Raw genomic sequence first — 17,919 nt, 5'->3', positions numbered from 1 at the left:
GATGAAATATATACGTGCGTAATATACATGAAAGATAAATAGCTGTGTTATACCATCTATAGTGGCTTGAGTCTTATCAATAATGCTTCACTTTCAAAAGGAGCGACAAGTAAAGCTTCTTATGGTACTGTTTGATGTTTCAACGCCATATGTGATAAATAAGAGTAGTGGCCTGCAAACACTCATAATTTATATTATTTTTCAAATAAAAAAGTAAGCTAAACATTCTTTCTTTGCATCATCAGGGTCAGCTCATCATTACCCAATCCATACACCTCTCAAACAACCCATTCAGATAATTTACAAGTATTGAACAGTCCATAGACCAGTCACCTGGTATATATCAAATTTTAAATTCGGCTCTATGAATAGAACAAATAAGTTCAATTGAACACTTCACTGAAGAAATGATCCAACCGGAAATAAACAAACGGCGGGAACAATTTGCACGAGATTTTTACATGGATGTCATCGAACAGATAGTGATCCTCAATGGCAGGGCCTCATAATTTAAAATAAATAATAATCGTCCAATCGGTATGCTTAACATTCGCTTAATTAAACCATTATTAATATATGATAGTGGTATATATAATTTTCTATGAGGACGTAAATTTCATGAAGTAGTTTGCTAAAGTTCAGACTGAGTCGCCCGGCATCACTCTCAAGTGTTAAATCTAGGATTAGAAAAGAGCATGGTAATTGTTGTTTTTACGAAGGGCACTTTTTGTCACGATAATTGATTTTCAGGGCACATTGATTTGTTAAATTGTTATACAATTTAAAAAATCAAAGACATCTGAATTAAAACTTTTTAATTTGAATTAAAACTTCATTTGAAAAAGTCACATACCTGCCAACTTCGGAAAATCCTGATGGGTTTTTTTACATGGGACAATGTGTGAATCAACATTTTCATTACATATTTTGCAAACTGCCTGGGTTTTACTGTAGTAATGTATGAATTGAGACAATCACTATGGTATTTGAGGGCCTTTTTTCAGTTGAACATGTGCATGCACTATAATAGATAGAAGTTTGTATGCTCCCTTATTTGTGTTGGATTCCTCTAAACCTATTTGAAATTTCTAAGTTTTTTTTAAATAAAAAAAAATGAGAAAACTTACTTACATTCTAATTCATTTCTACTACATGAAAATTTATATATTGACCACATGTTTATGTCAGTTGAAGGGGACTTAGTATTTATGTTGTGAACATGGAAGTTTTGCAGTTCAGCAAGATATTTGGGGCATAAATAAGGCCAAAGTAGAGTATATACGGTCTTGCGAGTCTCTCACAGACGTACAAATACAGGGAAACTTGGGCAACTTTCACTTTTCATTAAATACATACCAAGAGGTGCAGTATATTAGGAAATGTAAGAAATATTCAAGAATGTTGATAAAGAATTTCCAAAATCATCACTATTTGAAAGGAATAGCATTTCTTTTAACTATTGCAAACAAAATTTTAGGGGAAAATACTGCATTGTAGATATTACAGCAAATATGAAGACTGCAGAGGAGGTAACTCATTTTGTATAAACAATGATAATTTTAAAATTTTGTTAAAATGACAGTATTGTCAAATTAATTGTGGAGCATAATTTAATCTTTAGAAAATGATTGGATGTTTATAAAACAATGGTAGATCCAATCAGGATTCGTTTTCTAATTGTCAAACCCTAATCAGCTGATTGGTCCTCAGAGACTATTTACCTGTCACAAAACGTACCCTTACCTGTTTAGACAGCAATTAACTTCTGTCAGTTTAATGACTCTTAATTAAAGAAATGAAATTGAAACGCTAATTAGGGGGTTGATTTCAGAGTTTTAAGGTAATCTTGACAAAATCGGGTTTTGTGTCAAAGGTAAATAACAAAAATAACGGTGAAGTTTCGTAGTTTCGAGAGGGCTAAAATTGTAACACATTTTCGCAATGTTTTTTTTGTTGGGGAAAGGAGCATGGCATCCTGAAAAAAAGGGCATGGTGCTGCACCATGCTTTAGATTTAACTCTACTCTCATAGAGTAGCAAAACTCAAAAGATTTGCCCAAATATTGGAAGATCAATGAAAAAAAAGGAAATATCACTTTTTATTGGGTTCTACTTTAGTGAGACGTCTTGAAGGCTACCAACCCAATTTTTTTAGTAAGGTTTATTTTTTGGCCTGAAGGTGATTTGTGTATAGCAATAATGATGAGTGTTAGCTTAATCTGCAAGATGTAACCTGTAAATAAATATATTTTAACAATTTTATTAGCTCATCTGGACCTAGCTTATATGATAATTTTTTGTCATTACCAAATCTGCTCAACTTTTGAGAACAGTTGTGGACTGATTTCTATAAAACTTGATGTGAATGAATTTTGATGTACAAAAGAACATCTAGTTCTTCAAATAATTACTTTTAGTCAACTTAATAAATCAAGATGACAGAGCCTCCACTTAATAAAGATTGCCACCAGAACCTATTTAAGCTAACTGGAAAATTTTCAAAGATCCTTTCTCAGAACCCCTTGGTGCAAACATTTGAAACTTCATTGGGTTGTTGACCTCAATGCATCTCTGAAATAAATCATTGTTTGTCTATTTGCATTTTACCAAGGGTTGGGAAACTGGGCAGGAATGTCACATGAAAGGATCTCTATGAATGATTAACTTGGTTTAGTATGCTTGAATTACGGAAGTAAATGTACTTGTAAAAAATCTAACAGTTGTGCTTCCATGAATGATTCAGGCTCTTTAGAGCCTCTAGATATACATCAAATTAAAATAAAATCATTCAACAGTTTCACTGACAAACTATTTCCAGTTACGAATGTATTGTTAGCACCCTGGTCTTCTCGCTTAAGTTCCTGCAACAACTCTTTAGACATGCTATTCAACTTGTCAGATTCACATTAAAAAGAAGTAGTAGTAGCAGACCAGTATTTCTGTTTTATCATACATGGTGACAGTCTTCAAATTAAATTTAAGAATCAAAGAAATTTCAACATTACAACACAAGCAATGAAGCTCAATAGTGCCCACCATTTCCTTTGAACAACTTTTGAACAAGACTATCTTAATTACATGTATATCCAATCTTAAAAACTTCAAGCAAATGTTAAAGGCCAAGGCACTGTGTTCATGTAAATATGATCTCCAGTAGTTCTACCAGTTAATATACAATATATTCTTTTTTGTCCTTTTCAGGTATTTTACAACAGAAAGAATAAAGATGAATTTCTACCAGAGGGAGATGGGAAGCTCTGTCATTCATACTACTAAGCTTGCAGAAACCCTAAACAAACAAAGAGAAGAGCATCCAGAATTGTGTGATTTAACTATCTGTACAGATGGAAAGGTTGGTCCTGAACGACAGCAATGCACTGCAAATATTGGATGTTCATCAGATTGGACAGACCTGTCCAATGGTGATGAAGTTGAAGCAACATAAGACAAAATCGGACTAGAACATTGCCTGGGGGGGTTAAAGAGGGCGATGTCAATTTTTGGGGTGATTTAGTTATTTTCTTTGCCCTAATGAAAGCAGAAGAATCCTTAAAAAGCCCTATTTTTGTTGAGAAATTCCTTATTTTTTGAATTTTGAAATTTTTAAATAGTAATTTCCCTTTATATTGTTTGTATTAATGGAATCTAGCTTAGTATACTTTCAGAAAATGAATAACATGATCAAAACACCTCAGAAGACATTTTGGTGGTCATTAGCAGTTGCTGAATACAGCTGTTGATGGCCACTGACATGATCTTCTGGGTTGGTAAATAGCTTTTATATTGTTGTCTTTGGCCAGTGGTAAGTAACTTGTTTTTCTTTTAGTATTATAATTGAAAAAGAATGTCATCCCTTATTTTTGTGTTAAAAACCCTAAAAAATCCTAAATTTAGCCCTTATTTTTTAAAGACTTTAGCCCTAAAAATAGCCCTTATTTTTTACAAAAAGTCACTTGAAAGCCTGATGTGACTTCCATTTAAAATAAAACCAGCGATGTTTTTATATATAACCATCAAGTACTTCTAGCGATAGAACAAACTTAATTTTAAAAATATTGCAGTTGCCACCTGGCAATCCAGTGATTTTCCTTCTGTTTAGGGGAAGGGCCCGGGGCCCATGCAATTAGGGAAAAAAACATGTAAAATTAAGGAATTGGGAAATATTAAAAATCCCTATATTCAATATTAAAGGCATCCTCCCAGGGCGGGGTTTTTAGTCCACCGTCACTCCCTCAAACCCCTGACATCACTCATTCATAAATGACGGGTATCGTCCAGCTCCATCTAGTGAGTTACCTAAATTTAATCCGGATTCGAAATCCAATCAAATCACTCGTAATAGAAATTCTTCGATATAACTTACAAAATGGCTACATACACATAACAGGGAGTGAATGTGGACTCAAAACCCCGACTTGGAAGGATGTATTAAAGGCCATTAATTCAAGTTAAATTCGAATTCAGAACATATTTATTATTTAAATTTCAAGTTTTCTCTCGTGCTTGTCTCTGAACATATCAACTAGTCTCTCAAGGTCTACACCACTAAGTTGATCCTTTCCCTCTTTGCCAATTCTTATAATATAGATAATTGTTGAAACACCACAAATATTTATATAAACTGGTTTCCTATTATGTTAATGCTGGCAGTGACCAGTTTAAGAGATTTGTGAACAAGAAAAATATGAAACCGCAACGAAACAATTGCGACGATATATCTTTCTAACAAAAGTTATTAAGGAATTTTGCTGTTAACATTTGGGAAAATTGGAGCATATTTCTCATTGGGAATGGGGCCGAAATTCTGACATAAAATGATGGTTGGAAAATCACTGCAATCTGGAAAGTGATGAGAAGTCGCCCAAGTGAAATTATGGGCAATTGGTCGACCGTTAAGCTTTATCCCTGGTAAACCATAATTGACTACCGATAAATCAGATGTCTTGTATCCATTGCTGAAAACTAGCTTATTTAATGTTTGTGAATATTTGTATGTTACATGTAACACATAGTTTACATGTTTGATTTCATGGTTTTTCAGGTGATAAAGGCTCATTGGTGTGTAATTGTTTCATGTCCATATTTCGAGTCCATGTACCACAGTGGTCTTGTAGAAAAAACTTCAGGTATGAATGTGCATTCATGTCTTTAAGCCTTATCATGTATACAACTTTGTATGCTTACTACAATTTCATGATATTGTAACTAATTCTCAACCCCTTATCAGTATAAAAGAGAATGCTTCAAAGGGTGCAGTTTGATATGACCACAATGGGCAAGTATAGACACAACATACATTCAAGCTAGTTTATTACAGCTCAGATTTGGGATTGTGATTTAAGCTCCCGACACAGATAAATGTGTTAAGGCCATAAGAAATAGTCTTGTTTCCTGCTACCAGGAAAAAAAGGGTAAGAAGGTAGGGAAATTATTTTATTTTTCAAAAACATTTTACATTGAGTTAATAGGGAAACACTGTAATGATTAGGGTAGGCACAAAAAAACTAGGATGGATTGGGTAGCAGGAAACAAGACATATTTTTTATCTAAAAGAATTAAAAAAAATTGCAACTATGTATTTCTCTAATTTTACCTTATATCAGTATTTTAAATACACTGGAAAATAAAATGTGTCAAAGAATACCCAGAGTTAAAATATTGTTATGCCACATATGACAAACATTGATATTATGGTCTTATAAAAAAATACCTAGAATATAATTTTGTTGTTTTAACTAAACCTACAATGCATGTGTAAGCTGATTGAATGAAAATTCCTACTTGCAGCATTTAAACATTTAAGTAGAATCATATTACATTGTAACTTACAAGGAAACAGTAATAATAATATTGCTTCATATACATCATCCCTTTTTTCACCATGACATGGTGGCATTACACTTAATGCTCCATTAATACCCTACTTTGTGTCAGGGCATGCTCAGACTAAAATGTTTTGGGTTGAAGAACCTTTCTGATCTTTCATTAAATGAAAAAAAAACTTAAATTATATGATAATGCAGTGATCATTCTCTACTAAGATGTTTGAATGTATACCGGTACATTCATTGATCAAAAGTAGTGTAATTGTAGGTTTGAATATGATATTCATGTAAGGCATTTCAGATGAGTTATCATGGGCTATATTTTCTTGTTAGTTTATATGTTATGGCAGTTTTATTAAAGCAGGGATTATTTTTTTGTGCTTTTTAGTGGAATTCTGCTAATTGAAATCCAGATTTTACTGTTACGATTCTTTATTTTTTTTTACTATACATTTACTTCCGATTTTACCAATTTCCGCTTTGTTTGATGACCTCGTAAAATCATCCCTGTGAAAGAAAACTTATGCAAATGGAGTTCAGTCTACATGTATTCTGCAAGTAGATAATGATGATTCATCTATGAACCTGTCTGAAACGGACTGTTATTTGTTGCATATACTGTAATACATATTGAAGATGTGCACCTCATATTATGGACAAATTTGACCATTATTTAAATAAATTTTAACCTGTAGACTATAGCTATTTCATCAGCAGATTATGCTGTCCAGTTCTATTAAAATAAGACAAACTGCTTGTTCCATTCAGTGATTTAAACTAGATTGTAATCTGTCATAAGTGCATACTTCAAGTAATCTGTAACTCACACTTGCTTAGTTTTTATGCTTATTGAAACTAAGGTATTCGTGTGCTTTCTAATATATGAAGGTGGCAGTGGTCCAGACATGGACATGATAGTATCATTCTTGCTTTTATGTCATCAAAGGTCAAGAACTCAATATTGGAGGTTCTCCTTTAACATTGAAATTTTCAGAAAGCCATATATGACAATAACTGTTATTATTATTATAGAGTGTGATTCTGTTCATAACTGTATATTTTTTTTGCAGGTTGCAACATATTATTTATGTTTATCAGCATTGTAATAAGTTGCCTTCCTTATTTCTTTTGTTTTACATTATGTATTAAAAATTTTGACAGATTATGTGTTTTAAAAAAACTTAACTTAATTATCTCATAATCTTATTGAGAAACTACATTTTCTGTTTCTTTCTTTTTGGCAGGCACAGTTACCATACTTGTTGGCAAGAGATATGCTGTGGAAACAGTTATCCAGTATTTGTATGTTGGTAAATGTGAAATTTCAATGGACAACATTGAAGACATTTTAGAAGTAGCAGATTACCTGCAGTGCTTAGAAGTAAAAAGACTGTGTGACAATTTTCTCCTGTCATACCCACTGGACCAAAAATCCTGTGTTAAAATTTGTCTCATTTCATCCCTGTATGATCTTGGGGTTAGCAGAACAGCCATGAGTTACTTAAAAGGTCATTTACCTGAGATTATGAAAGATAAAGATATATTGTCACTGAATGAAGATTCTGTTTTATCCTTATTAACTGATGAAACATTACGCTATGTGTCTCAAATAACATTTCTGGATTTCATAATAAGATGGTTAAAGCATGACTTTGATTCCAGGAAAAGATATGGTATGAAATTGTTTCAGTCTATAAACTATAGAGATATTAGTAATAATGATTTGGACCGATTGATAAAGGATGACGACCTAAAAGATCTTATCCCACTGAATGAAGTTAAAGAATTAGTTGAAATCAGAAAGAAGAAAAAACTAGAAATAGAATCTGGCAATAATAATGAAAGGGAGGTAATACTTGTTGGAGGTGGTTCACATAGACAAAAAGATAGAGATGAAAGATATGCATTTAATTCTCAATGGCTCTTTGTTTATGATCTTAAAGAAGGGCATTGGTCTAAACTCTGGAATACACCTAGAATTGAATGCAGTAAACCAATTGTGAAAATGAACAATTCAACATTGTATGTCATAGGAACTCAGCCAACCACTGACTTATATGGAACCAGAGAACTTTTTAAGTTATGCACATTTGATATGAATGTTATGCATCAGTGGAATCTTATCAAGCTGCGGGTTGATGAACATATACAAGGTTTTGATTTGCATGACTTGATTGTGTGTGGCTCTGATATATACCTGTTGGGTATTGGTAGAAAGGCAGATATTGTTAATGCTTCTTGTTACTTGATAAAAGTAGATCGTGATCTTTGGTCTGTAAATTTAGGTTGCATAGAATTATTTAATTGTTCATGGAAGGATATTTTCTATGGTAGTGCTTTAGATGAAAATAGAGTTGCATTAGTTTGTGAATTGTTTAATGAGAAGACCTACTCCATAAAGTATTATGATCTGAAAGAGAAACATTTGTCGACACCAAACAGAGCTAAATCATGCAGCTCAACTGTCTCTTACACCAAAATAATGATCAATGATAGCCAAGTTATTCAACTTGACCTGAAAAAAAGAATTTTAAGAAAATTCTGTCCAAAGGAGAATTTGTGGTATTGCTTTCCAAGAATATCAGTTCCACCAATAGAGTTATCAAAGACTGCTATATATTCCTTCCGGAATGACCAGTTGTTTGTGATTGGTGGTGAGACAACCAGGAAATGCTTCAAATATGAATGCAATTCAAAGATTTGGACAGAGATTGAGTCCTTGCCTATAGGTGATTCGGTCTTGTACAACTGTACAACTAACTTTGTTACTGTACCAGCAAAATTACTGACTTGCCACCCAGACTGCCCACACTGCTTGTACAAGCCTAAATGGGGTCCCATCAGTGACCCAGTATCTGACAGTGAATGTTCTGATGATGACGATCATTACAATTATGAAGACTCGGATGATTGGGATGATCCGTATGATGATGAGAGAAGTTCAAGATCAGAATGCTCAATAATGTGAATCATTTGATACAAATTTGCTGAAGAAAATAGAAATGAAAACATTTTGTAATTTTCTATTACATGCTCACTGTTGTAAGTTGCTTCAAATTTTCTATGCATATCTTAAAAATATGTAAGTTTCTGTGTCTTTAGTGACTAAATTTATACAGTTTTTTATTATTTTTTATACACTTTTCTTTTCAATCCACATCTTATGGTATACTGCTGTCCTCCTTTTTTTTCACATAAAGAAGCTCCTGTTATTTTTTTGTTTTTTGTTTTAAATTTGTTGGTTTTCAAAGCAGAATATCTTAAACAAAATGATTGTTTGGATTTTTGATTGGTTAAAAAACATGGCTGGCGTTATTATAAATAGAACACTGGGGTCAGACAATAGTTTTGTGCATATATCTCCAAAACCTTTAGATTTAGCTAATATCTTACAATTGCTGAAATGATCCTTATAATAACGCCTACAAAAGTCTCCAAGGGATCAAAATTGTTAGACGACTCCATGTAAGAGTTATTGCCCTTGAGAGGAGAAAATTGAAAGTTTTATTTTTTTACTGTTTTCCAGCTAATATCTTGAAAACTATGATAGATAGAATGAGACTTTCAACTACTGAAATGATTCTTATTATAAAGCCTACAAAAGTCCCCAAGGATCAAAGATGTCAGATGACTCCATGTAAGAGTTATTGTTCTTGAAAGGCAAAAAATAGTTTTTAGCAGTTTTCAGCCAGTATCTTGAATACTGTAATAGATAGAATGAAACTTTCAGTTGATGAAATGATCCTTATGATAAGTTCTACCAAAGTCTTCATGAAGTCAAAAATTTAACCAGGTGACTGATTCAGGCTATTGGGAGCCTCTTGTTTTACCGGTAGTTTTCAGCCAATATCTTGAAAACAATGATTGATAAAAAGAAACTTCCAATTGCTGAAATGATCCTTATGATCAATCCTGTCAGTTTTCTTTAGTCAAAATTGTTGGACAACTCCTTGTTAAATGTATTGCCCTTAAAAGGGAAAATTTTATCAGGTGAGCAATTCAGGCTCCTTGGAGCCTCCTGTTATACTTGCTTTGATTTCAACCATAATTGGCTTACATGTGTATAGTAAGCATGGTCTCCAGATAAGAATTGTGATGATGAAAATGTTTGATGTTCTTTTTCAGCAATGTATACTGGACTAATGTTCTTTCAGACCTGGTGAAATAACTGGGCACAGGGGGACCCTTGCTTAAATTTTTTCCAGCACTTCTAAAAACACTTTGAATGCATTTCAGACACATCACAGTGCCTTTGGTACTCTTTTTAACTTACAGTATTTATCGATATATGCTCTTTTTCATCAATTTTTTGTCAAACGTGGTAACAAAGCACGATACCTTTACATACTTAGTAAGTAGGGCATGGTTTGTCTGGTGAGCGATTCTGGCTCATCAAGAGCCTGTTGTTAAATAGCACTCCAGCTAAGAATCATGAAAAATACAATATATGGTTGGAAAGTTGTCTTATTTTTATTTTTGATATTTTGTTTAAAATTTTATTAGTTAACAGAAATTAACACGCAGCTTTTCACATAACCTTTGTTCTTAGGAGATACAAATCATATATCCAAAATTAAGGGAGATAACTATTAAATGACAATGAAATACTATAGTAACTTGGATTTATTTGAATTATCTCCTTAGAACCGACAGGTTTGAATGAATGATTATAGTACGTTATTGTACAGATCCACAAAACAACTTAATACCAAAAATAAAAATGTGTAGCCTTTTTTTTTGGATGTAATATGATTCTAACCAAGAATGCTACTTAAAATCTAAAAGGTTGTTTTTCATATATATCACATTATCTTGACAATGCCATATTGATATTGTTTCAAACTAGAGAGTTGTAATGATGATCTAAGATCTATATGCTTATAAATGAAACTCATTTTTCTTAATTTATTTCCAAATCAGTGTCTAGCAGATGTAGGTATTTATTGCCCAGTCTATCAAACATTTTTCTGTGCCAAATCCTATACTATGCAGAATTTCATGTGATTTTGGAGGTAGTAAGAAAACCTTATTTCATTTCTGGCTGGAGGTAGGAGGAAAACCTTGCAGCACTTTTGAGAATAAATGTTTACTCAAGTTCCCATTTCGCCTTAGTTCACTCCTAATTTTACTAAGCCGAAAAGGGAACAATTCCATGGGTTTTACCCTGACTGTCTTTCTCTTTGTCCAATTTATTTTCTTGGCAGCATGCTGCATTGTTGTGAAACTGTTGCATGTAATAATTACAGGGCAATGTGCATGCTGTCAGGAATTTATTTTCGGACAAAAAAATGTAGAAATGGTGACTCGGAACTCTTTTTTATAGCAAAACTAGGTCTCTGGGTTGTCTGCAACTCTGCTTTAACAAATTGCAGGATTGTTTTTAAACTTAATAAGGTGTTAAATTACCATATTGGGATGTGCATATTATCAGGATTTATGTTAGGGCAAAAAACTACAAAAATGACCTGTTTGACAAAGCTTTTTTTCAGCATAACTTGGTCTTGTGTGTTGTCCAACAACACCTTCTCAATTACTTGCTGGAATTGTATGTCACTTAATGGGATGTTAAATTACTATACTGGGATGCACATATTGTCAGGAATGTATTTTTTTAAGTAATTTGCTGTCATATTCTCATTTTCTGTCTGTCCTTGTGTTGTCATCAACAAAAAATAGTGCTGTGGGGGTGGAGTGTTAACTAGGGGCAATGTCTAGTTGCTTTCAGGAACTACTGGACAGATTTCAGTGAAAATTGATCTGGTAGTTCTACTTGTATGAGTGTTAGGAATTTTATCCAAAAATGAATGGCTGCTTTTACTATAGATAGAATGTTCTTATCAAGCCAGGTGAGTGATTAAGGCTCTTTATAGCCTCAACTCTACAGCAATCGAACAATTTCCATCTGACCCATTTTGCTGATTATTCTCCCGACTTGTTGGAGAAACATCAACATTACAAAATACCATGCAATGCAGTTGTCAGATTTGAGATCTGGTCTATAAGGTTTTGTAGCTAATTTTCCTCAATCCAAGTTTTATGTCATTTTCTTCTCTTAATCCCACATGTAAAATCATTTTACTTAATAAAAATCCCCCCCTACCAACACTGGAAAAAAAATCAGTCCTTTAACTTTCTCAAATGTTTCTAATATCAAAAATATGGTATTATGTAATGATGAATAACCATATTGACTACTCCAAAAAGTGCTAACAAGGGTTCAGAGGTACTGGAAGTGACATTTATGTCAAAAAATTGTCATTCTTGTTTGATTGATAAACATTGTGACAACAAACTTGCCTTGAGGTTCACCTGTGTCAGATGGACCTAGCACACTTAAGGGAGAATGCTTCCAAGGGATAGGACATAACATTAAAATAACAGTGGGATAGAACATAGCATTAAAATGAGTGATAGAACATAGCATTAAAATAAGTGAGTGATAGAACATAGCATTAAAATAGAATTGAAATAACCAAGCTGCATGTTTTATAGTAACAAGTTGTAGAGTGAACAGAATTAAGGGATTTCTTCGTCAATAATTAAAACTTTAAGGTACATGAAAGTTGTCGGCATATTGAAATGGAATCCAGTATATAAAAGCTTATTTTATTTGTTGATGATAAATAATGTACACTATATGTTCAACTGTATAGTTGTAAATGACACAAGAGATCCTATTCATTCTTACATACTGCTTATAGTATATGAAAATCTTCCAAACATGTTATGACAACTTGATACTCAATAAGATATTATGGAGTACGGTATCATAATAAGTCCACTTTCAAAAATGCTTTCTATGCAAAATTTTTCTCAAAAGAAACGTGTAGGTTTGGGGCTTATCCTGCCAACTTTCATGACTTTTTACCTAAGAAAAATATTTTGAATTTGCTCGTTTTACATGGAGTATATTTTTTCATTAGCAGTTATAAAATATCAATGATTATAATTAAAAAAAATATATTTACATAGTTACAATATTTTTTGTAGGTGATTAACTTATGAAATAAACATATCAAATCCAAATAAATTTGAGGTATTGGTTTACCTTTAGATAATTTTTCATTAAAATCTGGGATTAAATTGCTTCACAATAATTTTGAGAAACAATGTAATTTGAATAGAAAGTAATGTGAAAAAAAAAGACTCATGTATGGCACCATACTGTAAGTAGAAACAAAAAATAAGGTAGAAGACCCACAGGCACTTAACATAAAATACTGGCTTGTAAAGGCGGGAATGAATATTATACAATTTCCATGAAAATTAATCATTCTTCATTAAATATCAAAAATAGGAGATCATTTCTGAAAACATGAAATTGAAGAAAATCGCTCCAGTAAAATTTGTAACATAAGACTGATGCTTGTAACTGAGTGAATCTAAACTAAAAAGGTTGTACATGTAATAGAAATTCAACATTATGAGAACAAATAAAAGCATTGCTGCACCAACATCTTTAGTACTAACATATTTGGTCTATAAACCTTTGGTTTATTTTTAAACAGAAAACAAAAATCTACAACAAAACCAAAAATGAAAGGCTTGGCCTTACTGATTCATACAGCAACACAATTCGATAAAATAATGAATATGAACACTGAGCTTCAAATTTCTTGGAAACTACATGTACAGTTTCTTAGTGTGTGATAAATGTGAAAAGTCGACATCACAATCTGGCAAATAATAACTAGAGGACTATAGAGACAAACAGAAAAGCTACAAAAAAAAAAAAACCAGTTATTAAATTTGGTTTTTGATGAATCTTATAAGGATCTTAAAAACTGATTATAAAAGAAAAAAATACAAAATAACTCTAAATGACTATCAGGTCATACTTGACTGTTTCTTCTTCATGTGTTAAATTATTTGATTAACAACAAGAACATAACTTCCTTAACTGATAATGTTACCAATGATGAAAGGCCAATAACCAATTAAAGATAAAAATGAAAAGTAACAGGTAAAGATCAGTATGAAAGAACTTGAAGACCCAAAACTGCTTAAACACGAACCAAAATTCCAGGACCAGAAAACATTTAAATGAACTACACAAACATTGAGTACAAAACAGTATTCAGAAAAATCACAACCTTTACATTCTTTCTGAATGTAACCATACTGTAAGTCTGAAGCTAGATGGCCAAAGCCACAGCTATAGCTTCTAAAAATCATTATTACATCACATTTTTGTGAAGGTTCTGTTAGAAAGTTATGTGACACTTGAGAGTAAATTAACTTCAAAACAACTACATGTAATATTTGTAAATTATTTTAAAACCTTGTTAAGCAAGACTAAATCAGTATATTACTACACACATGTAAATGCAGCAAATATCAACGTAATTGATGACCAAGGTGATTTAATTGATTATGCTATATGATATAATAAGATCTACTATTAAAATACAAAATAAAGCTGGAAGTTGGTGTAGATTTAGCACTAATGTCCATTGGTGTTATGTACAATACATCTTACAGTATGACTTTATTTACATGTAGTTCACTTTACACAAAGTTAGATCATGAGAAATACACAAAAGAGAGAATCTCAGGGATGATTTTTTTCCCCAAAACTATTTAGCAATGTATTCAAATCTGGATTTTACAGTTACAATTCCTTTTTCAGTACAGATATATATTTACTTCCTATTTTGCCAAATTCAATTTTTCTGTTGTTCATTGTAAAATCGTCCCTTAGTTTTATGTTAAACTTGATATTATATTTCGACTACTAAAGCTGAACATGTTTTAATGAAGATTGGTCAATCAATAAAGACTCCAGACTGATCAAATTTGTATTCTAAATTTTTACTTTGAAATCTCTAAAAATGCAAAAAAGTTAACTTGTTAAGTCAAGAACTTTCTTTCCCAAAAAAGAAAAAAAAATCTCTTAAAAATGTGAACAGAACAAAATAGAAGTCGAATGACAATGTACATTTGAAAATCATAAGTAACAATTACATTTATATAATTATATATATCTTAATGTTCACTATAATACTATTATTCAAAATGTGAGCAAGGTATGATGAAAGCTGTTTCGGAACACATACATGGCACTCTGAGAAAGCATTTAGCCACTCTAAGTAAATCATTTTTTTTATGATTACAGGTACAAACCTGCTTTAAAAATTACAACTATGTTGGAAAAAGAGTGACGACAATTCATTGACTGACAAAATACCTTCCACATGTGAAATGTATGAATCATTCAAACAAAACTAAGATATCATTTCATCTCCCCTTTAAACATAAACAACTGATCAATATGGTACATGTCAGATTTCTCTCTGTACAAGTGTAAATTAAGTGGAGACCACCTTAGAAAATCATCCTCCCGGTTAACATCACATACTATTTGAGCTTTAATCACAGAGATGAGGTTCTAAGCAGGTCTATTGCATATAGACAATATTACACAGCATAATCCTGGATACTCCAGCAGCACTGTTAAGCACCATCACATATTTTGATCCCTTGAAAAAATCTACTATAAATTTCATCTGTGTGACAACTCTTCTTTAATTGCTGTAAACACAATAAATTTAGCCTTATAAATCATACAGTTTGTACAATTAAACATCGTGTAGAAGAATGTGATATTTTCTTTCTTCCCGAAAAGATTCACAGATTTGTCAAAATAAACTAAGTTTTTCCCCCAAATATGCAAATCTTTATGAACCAAAAGCATTTGAATTATGGATATAATCATGAAATTCATCATCCATGAAAAATTACCCACTGTACAGTGTAAGTCGGTGAATTTTTTCTACTTTTACTTTGACTACAATATTTCAAATATTACTTAATACCTCTAATAATATCTATTTTCATTTGCTGTAATTCTTGTCGAACTTCACTTAATATCTCAGTTTTTAAGTTTTCTAATGCTGAATTTGTTGGCCCATTAGATAATGGTTCTGCTGGTGCACTGACAGAATTTTTTCTGCAAGTAAACAATAAACTTTAAAATGTGTAAAAACAAAATAGAGAACAAGCAAACATAGATTTGAAGCTACATGCAATGTACTAAGCACATAAATAAATTAAACTTTTTTTCCAACATAATTCACAGTTTTTGGCATTGTTGTTTAACAAAAAAGCAAAATGTAAATATCACTGTGATGAAGAGTTTCAAGCCAAATATTGCTGACACCATATCTAAAAATTATTATGTATCAAAGCTAAACAAAGTACACTGTTAACCAACCATTTATCAGTATAACATTCTTCATTAATATAAATAATGACTTTTGTTAAAAAAAAAAAAAAAAATTTTATGCTGATATTTTTTATTTTAAATTACGAACTGAAAAAGACAAAAATATCTCAATTTTGGATCTGTTGAACAAATTACTCAGACTTGATATGGTGAACATAGACAAAGATACCCAACATTGCATAGTGTTTAAGTTCAAAAGAGGGAAAAATAAATGCTTAAAAGGTAAACGCCAAATATATCGTAAGTGTGTTTTTATTATTGTGTTGAAGTGTTCAAGATCAATTAGAATCTGTTGGTTTCTATTATACAGAAACCTGAGACAGATGGAAAACAGACTGAAGTGTAACTATATACCCCAAACTTTTCAGACAGGACATAAAAATATATACATATAAATGGTCCTACAATATGCTACTATACTAGTCAGCTGCATGCAAAAGAATTTGATGGAAGACAGCACAGTTAAATCAACAGAATGTATATCAGTATAAATCATATTGTTAAGACATTTTTCATTCCTTAAATTAAACCAGAAAATTGACAAAAACACACACTTTATACATTATGATAAAAATCAAATCATGAAGTACAGTGTTTGAAATACAATATTATACTTCATTTTCATATCAAAAAATCAAATTATGCAATAAAGTGTTTGAAACGCAGTATTATACTTCATTTTCATATCATATGTAGTTTTCTAAGAAATTTTCCTATTATAACTTTAAAAACATTTTTATTATTAAAATATAAAATGTGAAATCATTAATATGAAGAATAAAGTATTATGAGTCATTAAGTGGTCCATAATTTTCATTTCCTATCAAGTTAAGTTTGAGAATATTTGCAAGGGAAAGTAAAACCTTGAGTTTATTTTCTACAATAAAGTCATATATGTACAAGGTTGAGAAGTTACATGTACAATTGCACTAAAGCACACAATATTCAGTGCTGTTTTTTCTAGGATTTTCAAGTCCCATATCCCAGAGGTTAAAAAACAGAGAGCTTCCCTCTTTGATGATGTACATTTTACTAAAAAAAATTATTAAAATCCACCAACTTACAGTGGCATGTATGGACAAATAGACAAACAGTGATATACCATAATACCTTAATTACAGATGTATAAGATCTTAAAACACTAAAATTATTAACTTATCATAACAAGATACATGCAAAAGTCTGCACATACTATAGAATTCGAAAGAAAATAAGAAAATTCCCTGGTGTTGTAATGTTTAAGAGACAAAATTATGTGTTGCACGAATCCTTTTCAGGACTTAACTGGCACAACCTTTCAGGCTAATACATTGTTCATGTTCAAACCTATTAACATGAAAACTCTAAGATTAACAAGAGACTATGAACAACATGAAGTGCACATGTTGTCATGTAAAACATGCCATCACTTGTACAGAAATTTGATAACTGAGAGCAACCAAAATCACTTACAATGTATGTATGCCCTATCTTTTTGAAGCCACAAACCAAATTTGAAATCAATCCATCCACTGTGAGCCAAGATTTTTTTGTGACAGGAAGTTGATATCAGACAGCACCCAAAATCACTTGTATCATATGCCCTATCTATATGAAGCCAATCCATCCATTGGGAGCCTACATTTTTGTGACAAAAAATTTCTTTACTAGTCCATATGGTGAAAAATGGCAAAGTCAATATCAACAGGAAGTTGATATCAGGCAGAACCTATAATAACTTAAAAAGCATGCTCTAACTATATGAAACAACACACTAAATTTGAAACAAGTCCATCCATTGACAGCTGAGATATTTGAGAAGCATTTCGGTTGGATGGACAAGGTGATTCCAATATTCCAGCCACTAGATGAGTGGGGGTATAAGTATAAT

At 31.8% G+C, this 17,919-nt stretch overlaps 3 protein-coding genes across 11 annotated transcripts in view; 1 reads left to right on the top strand and 2 right to left on the bottom strand.

Annotated features, from left to right (window-relative positions):
* LOC148624062 (transmembrane protein 196-like) overlaps positions 1–17,919 on the bottom strand; it is a 321,118-nt gene that overhangs the window by 35,630 nt on the left and 267,569 nt on the right. The window lies entirely within an intron of this gene.
* On the top strand, positions 402–8,960 carry LOC148624078 (kelch-like protein 26). Of its 3 annotated transcripts, none has more exons than XM_088566541.1 (4): positions 402–537; positions 3,201–3,351; positions 5,041–5,125; positions 7,069–8,960. In XM_088566541.1, exons 2-4 carry the CDS (start codon positions 3,226–3,228, stop codon positions 8,790–8,792), a joined length of 1,935 nt encoding a protein of 644 aa, XP_088422667.1. In that variant the 5' UTR covers positions 402–537; positions 3,201–3,225; the 3' UTR covers positions 8,793–8,960. The 3 variants fall into 3 exon arrangements, with proteins under 3 accessions (XP_088422667.1, XP_088422668.1, XP_088422669.1); XM_088566542.1 differs by lacking the exon at positions 402–537 and adding an exon at positions 548–698; XM_088566543.1 differs by lacking the exon at positions 402–537 and adding an exon at positions 1,511–1,529.
* The window catches only part of LOC148624077 (uncharacterized), a 40,219-nt gene continuing 34,716 nt past the window's right edge, over positions 12,417–17,919 (bottom strand). For all 7 annotated transcript variants that reach the window (XM_088566549.1, XM_088566548.1, XM_088566550.1 and 4 more), the window contains 2 exons: positions 15,640–15,773; positions 12,417–15,355 (listed from right to left, as the gene is read on the bottom strand). In XM_088566549.1, coding sequence (XP_088422675.1) covers positions 15,327–15,355; positions 15,640–15,773 — 163 coding nt within the window. In that variant the 3' untranslated portion in view covers positions 12,417–15,326. The remainder of the gene's footprint in view (positions 15,356–15,639; positions 15,774–17,919) is intronic.

Source organism: Perna viridis, chromosome 2 (genome assembly GCF_037379345.1).
Source record: "Perna viridis isolate PV_CMFRI_1.1 ecotype Kerala chromosome 2, ASM3737934v1, whole genome shotgun sequence".
NCBI lineage: Eukaryota > Metazoa > Mollusca > Bivalvia > Mytilida > Mytilidae > Perna > Perna viridis.
This window is presented reverse-complemented; position numbering and strand designations above follow the sequence as displayed.

Excerpts from the sequence above, each read along its gene's own strand:
- LOC148624078 (XM_088566541.1), top strand. The coding sequence starts at position 3,226 with ATGAATTTCTACCAGAGGGAGATGGGAAGCTCTGTCATTCATACTACT. Across the intron at positions 3,352-5,040 it reads CTATCTGTACAGATGGAAAG|GTGATAAAGGCTCATTGGTG; the intron begins GTTGGTCCTGAA and ends ATGGTTTTTCAG. Across the intron at positions 5,126-7,068 it reads TCTTGTAGAAAAAACTTCAG|GCACAGTTACCATACTTGTT; the intron begins GTATGAATGTGC and ends TCTTTTTGGCAG.